The sequence below is a fragment of the Sclerotinia sclerotiorum genome, genomic scaffold (assembly GCF_000146945.2).
Source record: "Sclerotinia sclerotiorum 1980 UF-70 scaffold_7 genomic scaffold, whole genome shotgun sequence".
In the NCBI taxonomy this organism is placed as follows: domain Eukaryota; kingdom Fungi; phylum Ascomycota; class Leotiomycetes; order Helotiales; family Sclerotiniaceae; genus Sclerotinia; species Sclerotinia sclerotiorum.
The window spans coordinates 382497-400737 of NW_001820829.1; the positions used below are offsets into that span (position 1 = coordinate 382497).

General features: G+C 42.0%; 7 protein-coding genes across 7 annotated transcripts; 4 read left to right on the forward strand and 3 right to left on the reverse strand.

The window, feature by feature from the left end:
* Positions 1 to 33: 33 nt before the first annotated feature.
* Positions 34 to 147, forward strand: SS1G_05743 (hypothetical protein; the record flags this gene model as incomplete). Its single annotated transcript, XM_001592771.1, has 1 exon — positions 34 to 147. The coding sequence occupies one exon, from the start codon at positions 34 to 36 to the stop codon at positions 145 to 147; it is 114 nt and encodes a 37-aa protein (XP_001592821.1).
* Positions 148 to 2479: 2332 nt separating this feature from the next.
* Positions 2480 to 3923, reverse strand: SS1G_05744 (hypothetical protein; the record flags this gene model as incomplete). Its single annotated transcript, XM_001592772.1, has 3 exons — positions 2480 to 3735; positions 3794 to 3863; positions 3921 to 3923. The coding sequence occupies 3 exons, from the start codon at positions 3921 to 3923 to the stop codon at positions 2480 to 2482; spliced, it is 1329 nt and encodes a 442-aa protein (XP_001592822.1).
* A 311-nt stretch (positions 3924 to 4234) lies between these two features.
* On the forward strand, positions 4235 to 5660 carry SS1G_05745 (hypothetical protein; the record flags this gene model as incomplete). The annotated part of the gene is made up of 3 exons (XM_001592773.1): positions 4235 to 4416; positions 4477 to 4559; positions 4654 to 5660. The coding sequence occupies 3 exons, from the start codon at positions 4235 to 4237 to the stop codon at positions 5658 to 5660; spliced, it is 1272 nt and encodes a 423-aa protein (XP_001592823.1).
* A 752-nt stretch (positions 5661 to 6412) lies between these two features.
* On the reverse strand, positions 6413 to 10834 carry SS1G_05746 (predicted protein; the record flags this gene model as incomplete). The annotated part of the gene is made up of 1 exon (XM_001592774.1): positions 6413 to 10834. One exon carries the CDS (start codon positions 10832 to 10834, stop codon positions 6413 to 6415), a length of 4422 nt encoding a protein of 1473 aa, XP_001592824.1.
* Positions 10835 to 12441: 1607 nt separating this feature from the next.
* Positions 12442 to 13371, forward strand: SS1G_05747 (hypothetical protein; the record flags this gene model as incomplete). Its single annotated transcript, XM_001592775.1, has 1 exon — positions 12442 to 13371. The coding sequence occupies one exon, from the start codon at positions 12442 to 12444 to the stop codon at positions 13369 to 13371; it is 930 nt and encodes a 309-aa protein (XP_001592825.1).
* Positions 13372 to 13800: 429 nt separating this feature from the next.
* SS1G_05748 (hypothetical protein) lies at positions 13801 to 14421 on the reverse strand (the record flags this gene model as incomplete). The annotated part of the gene is made up of 4 exons (XM_001592776.1): positions 13801 to 13832; positions 13894 to 14014; positions 14083 to 14244; positions 14320 to 14421. 4 exons carry the CDS (start codon positions 14419 to 14421, stop codon positions 13801 to 13803), a joined length of 417 nt encoding a protein of 138 aa, XP_001592826.1.
* A 406-nt stretch (positions 14422 to 14827) lies between these two features.
* SS1G_05749 (predicted protein) lies at positions 14828 to 15168 on the forward strand (the record flags this gene model as incomplete). Its single annotated transcript, XM_001592777.1, has 3 exons — positions 14828 to 14920; positions 14973 to 15045; positions 15098 to 15168. 3 exons carry the CDS (start codon positions 14828 to 14830, stop codon positions 15166 to 15168), a joined length of 237 nt encoding a protein of 78 aa, XP_001592827.1.
* Between the last annotated feature and the right edge of the window lie 3073 nt (positions 15169 to 18241).

The window sequence follows — 18241 nt, forward strand, 5'->3', positions numbered from 1 at the left end:
ATGCCACCACGATGTGGTTTTGAGCTCAGGATCATGGTCGGTATCATCATTGCTGCTGCCAGAAGTTATGGCACTGGCGGATACCTTATCCTTCGTCTCCGACATGTCGCTTTCACCCTGGGAAATAGCGAGTATGCAGTGATATAACGTTCGGCTGTTCCACAATGAGAAATGCAGAGTACAGAGGAATGATCAAGTGAAAATCTGTCACGTTTCGTCTAGCCTGCAGTTGATGAACAAACTCTCGCCAGATGAATCCGATTTTTAGAAAACCTTTTCCAGCCGCAAAGGCGAATCAGCCTGGTGAGTTGAAGTACTTGGTAGGACTGCATGAATCGATGGAATCATACCAATAATATTGTGATTGACGATGTGACAATGTGGTGATTTGATGCTACTCTTGGGGTATACTGAATTAATGGAACTTCCACCATCCATGCCACTATTACAATATTTCCATTTCCAAACCTAACATTCGTTCCCATATCATACGTGTATATATACACAAGACGCGTAGGATAGATGCAATGGTGCCATTTCAATCCACTATCACCTATCGCTAATCTAAATCCTTGCACAAAGAAAAAAAAGCGAGAAAAAGGTAAGGTGTGGGGTCATGACCTACAGTGGTGGAGCGTGGATGGATGGGGATTATGGGGTTCCCTTCATTTCTTTCCCGCAGTTACCCCAATCGTCTCAATGCGCTGTGGTGGGTCTCTAGAGCACTTGCTAAAAATGGGCCCATAAAGATCGGGTACTACTCATTAGGATTCCAGCAGCATTTCTTAATCTTGAGCCGTACGGTCATGAAGACAGTGAATACTGAATAAAAACGAAAGGTTTCATATCCTCTATACTGATAGCACCTATCGGTGCTTCTTTTGGGAATCCACCGTCGAGACCCGCGAAAATCGCACCAAAACCTGACATATCAGCCTTGAAAAACTATCTCCCATCATGAACACTTAAGGGCCGCCCACAACCCACCATATATTTCTTTGGTAATACGACTCGGCATGATTTGCCTTCATAGAGAGCTCAGTGTACAAAGTTCTCTAGTCTAACACGTCCTTATATACTTCAAGGTTCTTCTAGTGGTCAGATATAAAGCTACTACTGCGGCCTTCAGAAGAACGGCTAAGAAAGAGCACTTTCATAATATTATTTCCAATCCCTTCTCACGAATACATCATATAGTACTAAGCTCTAATAGGTCAAGCCATACGGAATGAAACTCTGAGAGATCATGATTTGAACCATTGCCCTCTCTTTTAACAGTTGGAAGCATAATTTTTGTACTCATGAAACCCTCACAACTCAATATTTTATTTTACTATTGTAGAACCGCAAAATTACAGCTGAGAGGCGGACCACAGATCTTGTACCCTCAAAGAGCCATCAAGGTAAATCTTTGAGCCCAATAGTGATATTTATGTTTTTCTCTGAAGTCTCGTTTCATTCTTTGGGGTGAGAGAAGGCCGATCAAAGGAAAATAGCAGTCAGTATCAACATCTCACCTCAAGATGCAAAGAGGTATAAATCTACAAATATTCAGTCAATTGAACAGAGAGGTCACGACTCAATGACCAAGGCATGCAACAAAAGCTTTTCTACCGTATACTATTTGGAAAAACAGTATTGGAATTTACCAAACAAGATAAGTAATAAATTTCGCAAACAACCAAATCCACTACAAGATATCCTCATCCTGTGTAAAGGAAGTATGAGCCAAAGTGAGTTGCAAGTTATTAACGGTAAAGACTGTTCTAAATAGCTATCTATTCCTGGCTTGCCTTATAACTAGCTGCCACATTCCGAAGAGGAAAGAAGAGGCTCCCATGTGGAACCAGGCCATATTACGGAATAGCGGAACCTAAACAATTATAACAGAGAGACTGTAATGAAGCTAAGATCAGAGTTCTCACATCAGTTGTTATACTCCTAATTTGTAAACAAGTCTTTTACATCCTTGTATGTATCACCCCTATCCCCTCGCTTGAACCCGACTGCAAATCATTACTGTACCCCACAAAGCTTTGATGCCTCTGGAATATTTGTTAAATACAATGTCATTGTAAAGCTCGAAATGAGGACTGAAGAAAGTCAATATTATCTTTTGCTTTATATAATTGCTCCCAAAGTAATAAGGTGGCAACTGCCCGAACAAAGTAATCTTACAATCTGAATGCTTGATGGTGATGAGAAAAACCGCCAAAATGATTGTGCCAGATTAAATGAGCACTTGCGCATCGAAACTTTATTTTGTCCATTCATGGAAGATAATAATCAATCAGAGCTCGAGACACCTAGACATGCAATAGAATTTCATTATTGAATTTCCATATTCTATTTACAAGTCAAACGTTGTACTTTGTGGTATTCACGAACCAACCATAACCTCCATAAACGCCTCGCATATGCCACCACATACCTTGACTCCACACCTATATAAGCTTTTCCCAGCCAATCATACATAATATTACTGTTCATTTGCCAGAACCATCTTTTCTCTCTCTGCGCGCCTCTTCGAGAATTGTTTCTTGGTATGTTTTCGTTCATTCTCTTGTCTGCGTTTGATGGCCTTGAGTTCCTCCGATTTGATCTCTCCAGCCTTTTTAATAACTTTGGGAACGTGTCTATGACGTTTGATTCGTCTGATTTCAGGCATATGAGCATACCGCTCCGACAATGCTTCGTTGTATTCCAAAGCAGTTCGCTGTTTGGCGGACTTAATTCCTTCTCTCTTTGAAGCATTAGCCCTCCATAGGCGAATATTACCATCATCGGAACCCGAAAGAATGAATTTCGAATCAGGTGTCCATTTTGCTGAAAAGACTCTTTGCATGCGCTTAGCGTGGTAAATATCTCTCGAGTGTCCCTTGGTCCTGCTCCATAACCTAACCGTCCTGTCGTACGAAGCTGTGACGAGCTCTTCACCGGTCGGACTGAACTCTACATCCATACAAGCGGCAACATGTCCCTTCAGTACGTTTAAGGCTCTTTCCATCTTCCTCATGTCGAAAATATAAACGTTATGATCTTCGTTGGCTACCGCAAAATTAAATGCTTCCATAGGATTCCAAGATATAGCATTCGAAGCAAAATTGAGAAGCGTCTTGTGAATGGGAAGTCCTGTTCGGAGATCATATAAAACAATCGACCTATCCGTAGCAGTGGAAGCAAGTATTGAAGTTTCAACCTGATTAAAAGCTACCGTGGTAATAGTATCCGTTGAATTTGGCCATTTTAGAACATCGGGCGGCGCATTCTGTCTTTCGAGATCGTATATCGAGATGACCCCGGATGATGCTGCAAATGCGCTTTTCGAACGGTGATGCGACAAACTTGTGAATGCATTGCTGCCTAGCCATGTTGCCACTGGCGCCGATCCCGTAGTTGTATTGTAAGGATCGAAAAGTTTGATGGATCGATCACTTGCGCAAGTTAGAAGTTTTTGATCCCTTGTCCAGCTCATGCCTTTGATGATATTCTCATGCGCACTAGTTTGCCAAACCTCATCCCGAGACGTTAGATCCCATACTTTCACGACACCATCACCACTGCCACTTGCAAATCGTTCGAGAGAATTAGGATCCTTTGCCATTGTGTAGACTCCGTCGACATGTCCTTTACCTAACTGCGCGATAAAAGGAGCGGCGAACATCCTCTCCATTTTGGTGGCATTGAGGGCACGGGTATATTCTCGAGCTCTTTCAAATGGATGTAATGCTGGATCTATGGAAACGATTAATGTCTGCTCTGTCTCCAATGTCCTCCACAGAGTTATACATACCAAGGTTGCGGGGCTGTTTGGCTTCAGACCCCGGGGCTTGAATGGACGCCCGACTAAGTGCTTTTATTTTCTGTAGAACAATTGAGTGAGCATAAAGATATATGAAGATAAATCAATTATAACTCACCATACTGGAATATTGAGATCAGGAGGTTGCTATCATTATTGAACAATGGAAGTTATATTGATGTGGGTGATGGAATGAGTGAGGGACGGAAGGATTGTTATCGCAAAGAAATATTGTGTTCATGATAAAAAATCTCCCAGATAAAATTTTGCAGGGGTGGTTCTATTTTAGCGCCGTTTCCACAAGCTCCAGCTTCCTAGTGGCATCGTAATGGCGAGTTTACCTAGAAATGCGATTCCCTTACCAAAAACATCAAAGACAACTTTACAACTTCACAACTTCACTCAACATTTAATTCTCTACAACTATCAAACATGGCACCAGCGGAATCTTTGAGGATACAAGAAGTCCAAAACTTGGCAAAGACAGATCCAAGAAAGGCAGAGGCACAATATAAGGAAATCATCTCCAAACCACCTTCAGTAACCTCGGAAGCGTCTGTTCGAGAATATGAAACTGCATTGGTTAGCTTAGGAGAGTTGTATCGAGATGAGAAGTGAGTGGAATATATCGCAGTGTTTGACCTTTCATGAGGCTCTTGCTGATTTGTGTATAGGAAGGCGGATGAGCTGGTAGATCTGATCACAACAAGCCGGACAGTATTATCATCGTTCGCAAAAGCCAAAACAGCAAAGTTAGGTAAGGAGAAGACTGTAGGAAGCTTTTGCGCATGAGCAGATAATGGTCTATATTATGGCAATCCTAGTACTCAGCTAACGTGCCTTCACTCCAGTACGACAACTTCTAGATCTATTCAATGCCATCCCCAACACAACAGATACCCAAATTACCGTCACAAAATCATGCATCGAATGGGCCACATCCGAACGTCGTGGTTTCCTAAGACAGAACCTTGAAACCCGTCTTGTCAGCCTTTACATGACCAAACAATCTTACTACGATGCTCTCACCCTCATCAACAGTCTCCTTCGCGAGCTCAAGCGTCTCGATGATAAGCTCGTTCTCGTCGAAGTCCAACTCCTCGAATCTCGCGTTTACCATGCCTTAGGAAACACAGCCAAAGGTCGCGCCGCTCTCACTGCTGCAAGAACAAGTGCTGCATCCGTGTACACTCCTCCTTTACTCCAAGCTGGCCTCGACATGCAATCTGGCAAACTTCACGCCGAAGACAAGGATTTCAATACTGCGTTCTCTTACTTCATCGAAGCGTTAGATGGATACCATACACAAGACGAACCGGAGAAGGCTACCGCTGCTCTTCAATATATGCTTCTCTGCAAAATTATGCTCAACCTTGCCGACGATGTCAATCAGCTCATGACTTCCAAACAAGCCATCAAATATGCAGGCAAGAATCTTGAAGCCATGAAAGCCGTCGCTCGCGCACACTCCAACCGTTCTCTGGAAGAATACGAAAAAGCACTGGGCGATTACCGCCACGAACTTGGCTCCGATGCCTTCATCCGCAACCATCTCCGTCGTCTCTATGATGCCATGTTGGAACAAAATCTCATCAAAGTAATTGAACCCTTTTCCCGCGTTGAAATCGCCCACATTGCGAAGATGGTTGGTCTTGATACACAACAGGTAGAGAGAAAATTATCACAGATGATTCTCGATAAAGTTATCATTGGAGTATTGGATCAAGGGGCTGGGTGTTTGATTATTTACGATGAGACGGAAAGAGATGTAGGATATGATGCTGCGTTAGCAACAATCGAGAAGTTGAGTAGTGTGGTTGATGTGCTTTATACCAATCAAGCGAGTATGCTGGAGTAGGCTGGTGGATAAAAGACTAGATAATGCATACTTGTATCATAGAGACGTAAAGATTGGAAGGAAGAAAATGATATGAAATGGCTGCTATTATCCATTCCTAACAGCTACATTCACATTCACATCTTTTTCATTCATGGGTAAGTAGTAACGTGAGCAGAAATAAAGACAAAAAAACCATGTAGATAATCCTCTCTGAAATTGTCTGTCTGCCATCCTATCACAAAACAACCTTCAAACTTTGTACACTTAACAAGGACCTACTCGAGTAGTCATCCCACACCAACAAACTCCTTCTCCCCTCCTAAAAACAGCTAAAAAGAGCCCCTGCCTCCCCACACCCGCCCGCCCCCGGGCAAGCAAATCCTTTTTCTTGTTGCGCTTTTTTTTTTGGCTCCAAAATCATATCATGCTTAAATGTTATTATATCCAGGTATCCAGGTATCCAGGTATCCAAGTATCCAAGTGCCCAAGTATCCAAATACCCCATCCAACGATCCCACGACTCCGAAAAACGCCCTGAATCCAAATCCAAGCCGTTCAAACGTGAGATCCATCAAGTGGTCCCAAATACACATACATACATATTCACAGAAGTGAGAATTGGAGAAGTAAAGGGGAGAGATGAGGCTTATTGTGATCGATCGATCTATCCATCGATATATCCAAAAATGTAAGTGTTGCTCTCTCGGAAATCATTTACCCAAGCGTCCATATCCAAATGCTCATAATTCAGACATGCAGAGGATAGGAATTTAAACAACAATACCCCTTTTTCTTCTTTCCTCCCCTACCAGCAGCGCAAAAACCCTTTTCGCTACCACCGCCTCGTCCCATCCTGGAACCTCACCCCTAAATTCATCTACTGCTTCCAAGTGCCACTGTTCCAATCTCATTTTCTCGTTTCCTATCTCTCTTCCTTCTTTATCCCCATTTTTAAATATCCTTACACCACCTTCGCCAACTCCTACTCCTTTATCTTTGAGATTAATAGTTTTACCTAATAATCTACTGATAACCCTTGTGGAGTTTCTTCTTCCGTAATTAGAATTTAAAGGTCCATCTGAAGCTTTGAGTTCGGAATCTGCGGATTCTTGGTTTTGGTTCTCAGGCTTCCAGGATTGTAAGATGGAATCAAGGAGGAGCCAGTGATCGCGTGTCCAGTGAGTAGGAGAAAGTTGGGGGGTAAGAGGAGAACTAGGTTGTGGAGAGGAGGAAGCGAAGACGACATTTTTGCTGGGAGAGGGTTGAGGTGGAGGGTCGAAGGAGCGTTGTGGGGAGCGGAGGATAGATTTTGTGGGAGAGGGTGGAATTGGAGCTTCGAGACGGTGCTCTGTCCATTTGGGTTTGGGGTTCTGTAGATTACGATTTTCTTTTGTTTCCGGGGGAGCAGAAGGCTTAGATGTCGGGAGCTGGGAGGGCGGATTTGGCAGGATTTCTGGTTGAACGGGCTGGACAGGTTGGGCTTTGAGCTTGTTGCTCCTGCTTGGCGATGTATCCGTTAGAGTACCGACCAAGGACGACGATGATGTATCTGGAGTGGGGAGATTGGTCCTAGTTGCTCCCCATTTCCCAAAAATACCTCTTGAAAGTGTCGATGGCTGGGAAAAGGGTGCAGCTGATGGTGCCTCATCATTCTTACGAAGTCGCGGTTGAAAATCCATTTTCTGAGGAATTGGAGCGAATAAGCTTGTTTCTTTCTCCGTGTCGCCGGATGAACTGTATTTTGAGAATTTAAAGTGAGATTTCCGGGAGACTGGCATGTCATGAGATGATTGTTCTTCGGTAACTTGTCTTTTTCCTCCATTAAAAAGAGTTGGGAGTCCTCCAAATGGCGACAAACGTAGAAGTGCAGATATGTCAGGCCTAGTGTTGCTTATGCTACGAAGTTTAGGTTGGAAATTCTGCTTCTGGGGTATTTGCCATCCAGATAAATCCAGAGTCTCGTCACCATCGGTTTGAGGATTAGCTTGAGAATTGCTCGGCAAATCAACATTTTTCGGAACGCTTTTGGGCGAGGGCTCCTCAACTGGGGGAGCTTTTGTGTTGCGGTCTGGAGATAAGCTAGCATGCTCGTCGCTATAGACCAAACGTTTGCTATTTGTCCTCCACAGACTAGAGATTTTACTTCGTCTTGGTTTTTCCGAATTGTCGGATCTCTCGGAGTGAAGCTGGTCTTCCTGATTGGACGCGTCAAGTGTCTCTAGTAGAAGTCCAAAGCTTTCATCATCTTCATAGTCTTCTTTGCCTTCATTGTTGATATCCTTCTCTTCGACTGTAGTTTCCCGCCTTTCCCCAGAAACCCGATCGTTGCCGTAGCGATCGTCATCTTCATCTTCATCATCGTTGTCCTCGTGGTCGGAACTAAGAACCATGACCTCATTGATGCTGGCTGTGGAGATCTGTTTGCTCACTGCAGCTCGTTGCGCAGCCCACTTCTCCTGTAAGGTACTTGTAGTTCTTTTCACATCTACAGTTTTCTTCTCCATCGATGATGACGGTGGAATTATCTTTTCAACAACTTCGTCAAGGCTAGTCAATTCAGCTTGCTGATTCATAGAATTGATACTTCTTGACGATTCGTGCTGAGGAGTGACCGTCGCATTTATAGAAACCGACATACGACGGCTGCTAGGCAGTTCGAGACTTAAATTTTGAGATTTATCTATAGATGGGCGTCTTTGTGTAGCACCATTAGCAAGAAATGGGTCTTCGTCAAGAATGGGCCTGCTCCAGCTCCTCCTTCGAGAATGTTTCAAAAGCAGATCTTCATTGGGATCCAATCTCGGTACCGATGTTTGAGGCTGCTCAGCAGGTATGGAACGATTAGCATTAGTATCTGGATATATGCTTGAGCTCGACCTTCTTCCCGTTGCTGGACTCTTGAATGGACTAGCTAAAGACTCGGATCGACTCCTCGGCAATGATGATGGTATAACAATATCTTGCAGAATACGACCAGCCTTCTCAGCAGGTGAGGATGCATTCGTGTTCGACGACTCTGGCCTTTCGGATGGTTGTCTTGACGGCTGGATAGGAGGTGGCAAAGTAGGGGATGAGAAGACAATTGCAGGTGTTTGTGTCATCTTAGCGTTTGTTTGTCGTTGCTGGTGAATATGTGCTGTATTTGTGAATTTACGTGAAGCCATTGCAGGCGGGGACGAATGAATCTGAGAGTCGATCAGAGATCCTTCAGCAAGTTGCGCAACAGATTGTTTAGTATGTTGACTTATTGATGCTTCAGTCTCGGTCCCTTTTATTGAGGCTGTCTGCTTAGGCGCCTTGGTTGGTGGCGATGGCGACTTAGATGGCTTAGAGAATGTTTCAAGATGAGAAGATTTTAGGGGTCTTTGTGATGGTCGTGGGATCGGTTTATGGATTAGTTCTGACTTCCTAATTGAACTTGGTCGGAATGGTGCTTGGCGCATTAATCGAGAGGTGGTGTTGTCAAGAGGAGCGGATGTGGTAGAAGATAAGTCCTCGTGTAGTACATCAGTCTTTTTCGAAGGCATGATGGGAGATTCCGACGAACTCTTGCTATCAGCAAGCCCAGTTGGCCTTTCTTCGGTTACTGCAGAGCTTTCTGGCGGTGACATCTCCACGACCTTTTTCCGCGTCGGCGCCGGGGTCGCCGCATGGAGAATTTGGACCGGTATACTTGAAAATGAATCATCATGTCGAGTGTCCTGAACGCGTAGAATGTGGGAATTTTTAAGTTTTCGGCCTGGTGTTGCAGCTTCGAGAATTTCTGGTGCTATGCTCGAAAATGAGTTATCATGTACTGTATCGTGAAGTGAGAGAATGTTTTTGTTATGCGGGCGTACAGTCGAGTTTTGCCCCTCGTCTTGGAGCAAGCCGTTCAAAGGTTTCCTCAATGACGGTACGGAATTAAGTGATATTAGACTAAATCCTTCACTCTCCATGATAGTGTCAAACTCAGGTCTATGATCCATATCATCATCCAATTCTTCTTCGAAATCCTCTTCCTGCATTTCTCCGGTAGCATCGTTCGTTCCGCTGGCAAATTGATCCATCTCACGAGTTTCGTCAAAATCGTCATCAGTGTCATCGTCAAGCCCACCCTCCCCATAATTATTGTTTTCGTCATCACCTTCCATAAGGGCATTTGACTCTGGGGATAGAGCCACACTTTTTACGCTTCCACTTAGAGGGCTCGTTTCCTCTTGTGCCTTATTTGATGGACTTGGAATTTGAGAGGCCTCCATAACACTTGACCAACCTGTTGTTCTAGGAGTCTCTTCACCAGGATGAAATCTTGCAATGACAACATCTTCTTCAAGGTCTTCACTACTTGGGAAACTCGGCGTGGATTCCAAGGCTGGGTATGGCGAAGGTGGACTTTGCAAATTAGCATTGATAGTTGCCAAAAGATCAATCTCTTCGGGCATCAATTCCTCATGAATGTCAGTGTCTACCACTTTGCGCTCAGCAGTCCAAGTGTGTACTTGCTCTGCCACGTCACTTCCATCTGACAATCGTATTTCTTCCCGTAGCTTGGACCTTGGCCTACCGCGACCTCTCTTGACCACACTCGATGGGACCAGATCAGAGTTGGCTTTCCTTTTACGAGGTGTTGCTTTTTTAATACCCTTCACGGACTTCGAACGTGATCTAGAATCGCCCGCCGGTAATTCTTCGCCATCGATATCTGAGCCTTGATTGTCTACCTCTCCTCCAATGCTATTTCGACCACGTTTGCCTGCTCGATTGGGGGTGCCTTGTCTTTTGACTGGAGTATCTGATTTTCTTGGTCGACCTCTGCGTCTCTTGGGTGTTACCTCATACCTAATACTGTTATCATTTTCGGAGTCCGAAAGTCCTCGTAAAGGCACTCTTGTTGTCGTCGTTCGCTCTATTCGTCGAGGTATCTGCGCAGGTGTAGGAGAGCTCATGTTATGGGGCCTTAGATTGGCATGATCATCCTCGCTATCCGAATCTTCTGCCTCTACTGTAACTCTGATTTTTTGTGGTGATATTGTATTTCCTACGTCCAATTCGAAAATTTGTTTCTTCGGAGAACTGGCTGGCAAAGGCAATGACAAACGCGACGTGGGAGTCTTTCGTGGTTTCGAACTTGGAGGCGCTTGGAATGTCAAGGAGTCGGCGAGGGGATCTGGAGATGATAACGAAGCTTCATCCATGCCGTATCGCACCATCATAACAACGAATGCGCAAGAGCGCGAGAAATGAATATAAACCTTTGGCCTTTATGTTCTAATGAGGATCAATGTATGGAGATCATTCACCAGCAATTTGTTCCGATAGTTTCATCATATGCGGGAGTATGTATAGCTTGTTGTGAATATTGTCGCAAAATGATGATACTTTAATCTCTTGATTATTCGACATGCGACGATATGGTTACCGTTTGTTTACATCCGATTAACTTGATTTACGGGCAATGTGAGGGAACTATATTATTGGCTGAAACGCTTTCGCTTAGTAAGCTGCTCATTCTTGAAACACAACCGTCGAAACCTCCACACTTTACTTTAAACGCACCTGTCTAACCTTGCCTACTGAGTAGTAGGATATATCACCAACCTACTAGGTATCTTCATGTTTCTCCAACTAGATCTATCATGATACGTTTGGATAATTGAAAGCTGATTAGCAAGACACAGTACATCAAATCACCGCAATTACTAGACCAAAACTGTACTCATTGCTCGGATTATACAATCACCAAATAATCAGATCACCAAATCCTAGTTGAAGGGTGAAAAATCATGGATAGTTCGTATGATACCGCTTCCCCAATGTCGATCAGAATTCAACACCTGTGAACGAAGCCATGTGAAAACTCCCGACCCGAGTTTTCCAACTTGAGGTAAACCCCTCGTGGAAAATGTAACACTCGATTCAAGTATAGTATATAAATATCAGTAGGTCAGTATAAAGTTGCCAATTAATTCGAGTCTCATATCCTCTGCCCTCACTTCCGTTTTTGGCTCATCTATTGGAAAATAGTGTATACTTTTCTATATATTCCGTGTCGACAAGCTAATTGTACCTATTCGCTCTGTTATTATAACATTTTATTGTAATGAATCCAACGATACTTATTGCGGAGTATGTGAACAGTAAAATATTGTAGTAATAATAGAGCTAATTGAGGCACGCCACGGCCATGGGTGGGCTTTTCCGCGTATTGAAGTCAGAGCGTGAAAAAGTGTAAAAATACCCGAATCTGGGGTAATTATGATGTGGCTTGATTTTAAAGCTTTTTATTGGTTGAAATCACATTTGTCATCAGTCAGCAGATTCTGGAGTTAACAGGCTTAATAATAAGACCCATCAACCCGATAATTCTTACATCACTTCAATATATGGAACTCTCACGACATTTCTAAACCAGTTGTTTCATTTGCCACATGGCGTGCCACACATAAAATCGTTCTCTATTTCTCGGCTTTTGGAGGGTTGTCGTGCAATTTTCCACGGCGATAAGGTACACTCGACTAATCCATCCCTCTCGATTTGTAAGATCTCAATGACGTGCTAGCACGGCATAGCATTCAAGGCTTACAATATCACAAATACATCTACGAATATATATATACCTATATATATTAATTGCTTGCTATTAATTCATCTTCTACTCACAATAACACAGCGTAGCCAGTTTTTATACACATACCTACATACTCACATAGCAGTTGTGGGATTACAGTTCTTCAAAACGATCAAAGCACACTTCACAAGGTCACTACTACGACCCTTGAAAGTCCAACCTCGGATTTTATACCGACAATTCAATATCATGACTACCGCCGCACCTATTCACAATATACCTGCCCACAACCTCTCACATTCGTCAAGAATTGAAGTTGCTGGTCAAGTAAATATTAAAGACAGTAGCTTTGTTCCTCGTGGGGACACAACTGTTACCGTCAACTACTTCAGGCCACCAGAAGATGGCTCCGTACCCTTCCAGTACGTCGAAGCCCCACCTCCAGGCCAACCGGACCGTAATTTCGGTGATTTTGACGTCCAAATTCCCATCATCGATATCCGCGGTAAAGAAGCCCAATATAATCTCGACAAGGATGCATTCGAAGTGATTCTCGGAGTCCCAGAGTCTGCGGAAAAAGAATTCCGGGATGATGAATCGATAAAACAAAACTATTATCCCGAAGTCGAGAAATTGGTCTTAGATAATGTGCCAGGCTCGAATAAGGTGTTTATCTTCGATCATACGGTTCGTCGTTCGGATCCTAATGCTCATCGCCGTCCAGTGGCAAGAGTGCATATCGATCAGACTGTGAAATCGGCCAAACAACGTGTACAACGTCATTTGCCAGAAGAAGCAGAGAAACTCCTTCAAGGTCGATATAGAATCATAAATGTGTGGCGTCCAATCAATGGTGTGGTTCAGGGTAACCCACTTGCATTTGCCAGTTCCGCAAGCACGAGTGACGAAGATGTTATCCCTGTGGAACATAGATATCCTACTACAACGGGTGAAACGGCTGGTATTAGATATAATGAGGGACAGAAATGGCATTACTTGTCCGGAATGAAAAACGAAGAGAGGTTATTGCTAGAGTGTTTCGATAGTGAGTCTCTGAAGCCTGGTACTAAGGTTCAGGGTGGTAGGGTTCCACATACTGCTTTTGTTGATCCTAGAACGCCGGAGGGTGCAAAGGGTAGAGAGAGTATCGAGGTTAGATGTTTGGTTTTTGGCCCTTAGGATTGATTTTGTACTATATAGGAAATAGAGGGTTTGGGCAGGGAGTTATTGATTCAGCATAGTATTTTGGCATATAGAATATTAAGTCAACAAATTATTCTCCATCGTCTTCTTGGGTCGTCTATTTAAGTGAATGCTTAGTGATTCGCATACGAGTTCATAACCGCTATATAAAAATATCACCAAGACAATTACCCATATCCTCTTTCAGTTCTAGGGAAAAGCTTCTCTCATGGCCAAAATAGCGATATACAATCAGTGCATTCATTTTATAAGTATAATCATTTTAGATTAATAAGAATCTCTTAGAGAATTATTATGAGACTTATAGGTTACATAGTAGGAAATTTAATGAGGGAAACGATGGAAATGTAAGGACAACAGGAAGTAGGCATGATTCCGAATACGCTTCTTCTAGTATCCACCCAATCATTCTTTGAGTTCCTGCTTATGAAAGATTCCTATTCGTCACAAATTGATATTAACTTCACATTCTTCATAGTCGAAAACTCGATATCTTACCCTCAATCTCCGGCATCCACTTTTCCCTATACTTGCAGAAGAATTCTCCTTTTGGATCTAGACCCTCCGGCTTATCAATAGTTCCATACATCACATATCTGAAATGCTCCTTAGCTTGCTCCTATAAATTATCCCATTGTCAGTCCTTGTCCCAGCCATTTCCTAGTCGAGATATCTTGAGCTTCGTACCCCATACTCCAAAATTCCTCCTCCACACACACCGCAAAATTCCCTATGCAATAAACTTCCAGATCCATTATCCGCTTCGTGGACCTTGGGCTTGCCCTCTGTAATTTTGAATGATGAGGCGGGGATTTTAGTCGTCAGGCCGTAGTTTGTGCCAAAGAATTTCTAGTGGTTTTTCAAAATGAGAAAGGGAATGCTATTCTAGGGAACTTTGAACAAAAATGGTAAGGAGAAGAATACCTTACAATTGTGACAATGACATAAAGATGTTCTGGCTTCGGATGGTTCGACGTTGAAAGTATATTTGATGGCGCGGCAGTAGCAGGATCCTGTGTAACGCATATTTCGTCTAGAATGAACAGGATCTAACGAGGTTTGGTGGATGAGATTTGTTGTGGAGGAAAAACTTCAAATGTCGCTTTACTGTAATATAAATTGAATTATGAGGCTATGGATAGATTCTAAGGTAGTTCCTTGGATGATGTCAATTTTCATGTTAATATGTTGCTTCAGTGATTAGAAGAATGTCCTCAAAAGGGATGAGGTCACGAACCTTTGCCGAGAGAGGGGTTCGCTTCATAATCAATGACATCAACCATAAAACAACTACTTGATTTCTCTCAGATTTACAGCTACTTGATATTGCATTTTCCAGTGTTCAAAATATCACAAAACCAAAAACATCCATAATCCACCTTTGAGTATCAGCACAACCAAACAATAATCACCAACATCAAAAATCACAACCATGCCAGATCAAGTCCAAGACAAGCAAGGAAATCCCATCAATGAAGGTGATACAGTCTACACCAAAGCCCGAGGTGGAAAACGGGAAGGAGAGGTGAATTTTGTTCTTGAATATCCATTTAAAAATTCATTTTAATTCTTTTCAGGTCGAAGAAATAATCATGACGCAGGAAGAGGCCAAAACATCTTCCAAGGAGAATGTCAAAAATCCTCCAAAAGGTTTGGTGAAATTCCTATTGTTGACGAATCGATGAAAACTAAATGATATTAGTCGTTTTCACCGATCAACATGGTCATAAGGTTGCGCATAATCCTGGAACGCTCGAGAATTTGGATGCATAGGGATGAATGATTGAAGGTTATTTAGGTTGCTTTTCATATTATCTGGAGCTGTTTGGCGTCTCTTTTCATGATGTTTTGGGCTGAGTATGGAGGGAAAGTGTCACTAATGTTACTTTCGGTCATATTTTGAATACTTTTGGTCTAATATTGAATAATACCATTTTGGGGATTGCGTTGCATGGTTCGAACTCATTAAAGTGGTAGTGATCTTGTTGCGAGTACCACCTGGTTGAGGTTTAATTTTCTTCTGTACTCGGATGTCCTCAAACTTACGACCTCTCAGCAACTCATTTGTAGCCTAGCTAAACAGCTTTCTCCCAGATGTTATAAACATATCACCTCAAATACGAGTTTCGTATCTCAAATAATCAAGTTAGTTTAATTGTGGTCCACAAATAATTTGAGGTTAATAACCACATTCCCTAAGCCAACATGAAATGAAGACTGTAATATAACCAAATTTAATCAGATTCCGTCTCTAACATTCTGGATTTACTTCAAGGGCATCATTATGAACTCATTTGATAAGCTGAAGCCTGGCGACGCGGTTTTTCCAGTGTGATAAGTCCATACGTATTCCATGTGCATATGAACCATACTGTCGACGAAGTACATATGCTATATTAAGTTTTCTTTCCACAGTCAATTTTTATCTTCTTCGACTCCAGAGTTGCGAAATTATATCTCGAGCAAGTATCCCATATTCCCAGTACCCAATATCATTCAAAGAAATCCCTAAATGAAGCATAGTTGTTAAATTAAGGTCTTACTTTCTGTGAGTTGAAGAATGGGAAGTAATCAGACGTGATTACTTACCATCATTCTATTTCTATCTCATGAGATCTCAATGATAGTCGATTTCATTGTCTCTTCACCTCGAATGTGCAAACGGTTCACATGTATTGTCATTTATATGAGCCCATTGGAGCTCCATTATGAAATTCAATCCGAAGATTCATCCACCTTTTTGAGCTCACTTAACTCGACTCAAATAAATGCCCGAGTGCGACATTTCAAACATGCGAGAAATTAAATTAGATTCTCTACGTATAAATTGCTAGCCAGCCATTTTAAGTTAGCATCTAGTCCCATATCCAGCATTCTATTGACTCTTTCGGGCTTTAGTTATATAATGAGATAAGCACGCAGGTATTGAGGATTGAGATATGTAACATAGGAGTTTCTGTATATGTTACCTTGTTTACGTACATTTGGTTTAAGTACTAGTGATGGAAATCATCCTTAAAACAATCTATTCATTTTTGATCCGACAGTTCTCGGGCTCTGTGTTTCTGTTGAACGGACAGGGGTACTAGAAAGTGGATTTCTTGCTGTAATTCCTTGCAGCTCAGATTTATATTGATCTGTGTTTTAGATATACCGGATAAGTAGTTGAATATCTGCCAGTATCGATCTTAAGAGTCTAGAGTTTTTATCTTTTATTCCAACTCTATCATAGGAATTAAGAAATTAAGCTTTCCCAGATATTTCTATATAATTATACGAAGAGTAGAGTTTCCTATAGAACAAATACCTGAACTCCACAAAGAATTTTCTATACTTGGTCTATGGATGACAAAGCTTTTATTCTCTTCAGGTCTTTCCAGCTTTATAGGTAAGTAAGTGAGAGATTCAAAAAACCATAAATATTTGAGAACGATTATGACTAGCAATGGAATTCATCTAATTCCGCTGGACAGCTCAACTGGTTTCAGTCTATCTCTACAAGCTTCCTTCTAAGAAAAAATCCTCATAGGATTTATATTGTAAATCTACACTTTCAGATTTTCAGCCCTCGTCATAACAAGTTTTCAGAAGGAGCGGCATGAGTCCTCTCAGAGATACCATCGTGTATCTTTTTAAATCCTATGGCGATAGCTGAGTAGCTGTAACGGGCTATTGAATTCTTCCAGAAGTCACAATCTATTAGATATTTTAATAATCCTCTAGGATTAATATGACTACCTTCACGAAATCATTTTTTGCATATTCAAGGATTTCAATATTCCTTCGAGCTTCGATGTTCTAGCTGACGGTTTTTCACAATGTTCTATATCTATATATCTGTGAATCTTAATACACCTCTCAGCATAAATATTACCAGCTTCACTTTGATATTTGTTTCATATCTAAGACTTTTAGTAGTTTTAGATGGGAATTATTAGCTCTAGATAGCAATAGTAGTTTCGGTACTTATAACCAGCTCCGGTTCGTTATTCTGATTGTATATCTGAGGACTCCGTGCTTCTAGCTTCGTTATTGGTCTCGGCATTCACTGCCACATATTAGAGATGTGCAAAAGGGAGGCTTGATTAAATGGGATGGCATCAGTTGAGTGGGTTATGTTTTAGCGCTTCCAGCAGGTGACCTTGGCTTCGTCGCCGAGGCTCTAGCGTCTGATTTTTTTCTCTGCTATTCAACTGATATCGAAAAAGTCAATTTCTCATTGTAGGAGGAAAGTAGAATATTGCTTAGTAGGCTGAAATAATACTCGCCTCTAAAATGGCAGCGAGCAACTCCCCTTAAAGAGTTTAGTGATGATTTCATAGGGAGCATCAATTTTCATCTGCTCCAGTTCTACGGCCGACAATATAAAACACCAAATGATTTCAAATGTTGGAATCGAGGAAGCTGTGAAGTTCCGCACAAACAGCATGAGCTGTTCAGTTATCCTGGAATGTCCGTTCCGGAAATATTTCAGGTATTGGCTTTTTATCATACTTCGATGTTCAATTTTCACAATTTCAGTTGAGTCCGTGACTTTAATAAGGCTTGCGGTGTCGAATTTACTGAGATTTATTCGAAAATTGAGCACAAAGAGTATCCAAAGTAGAGATGACTTCGTTAGTTTTAAGAAAGGACAAGTATAAATACTGGGAGAGTGTGTATATATTTAGACGCTCGAACTTTAGATGCTGGAAGACAGGAGGAATTACATCAACTCGAAACTATACCGAGATCAAACTTTCATTGACACTATATAAGCTAGCGTTTACTGACTTTGGCAACCCAAGACAATAAGCCATAAGGAATACCTTCTTTGATGGGCGCAGATGAATCATAACTGCACGGC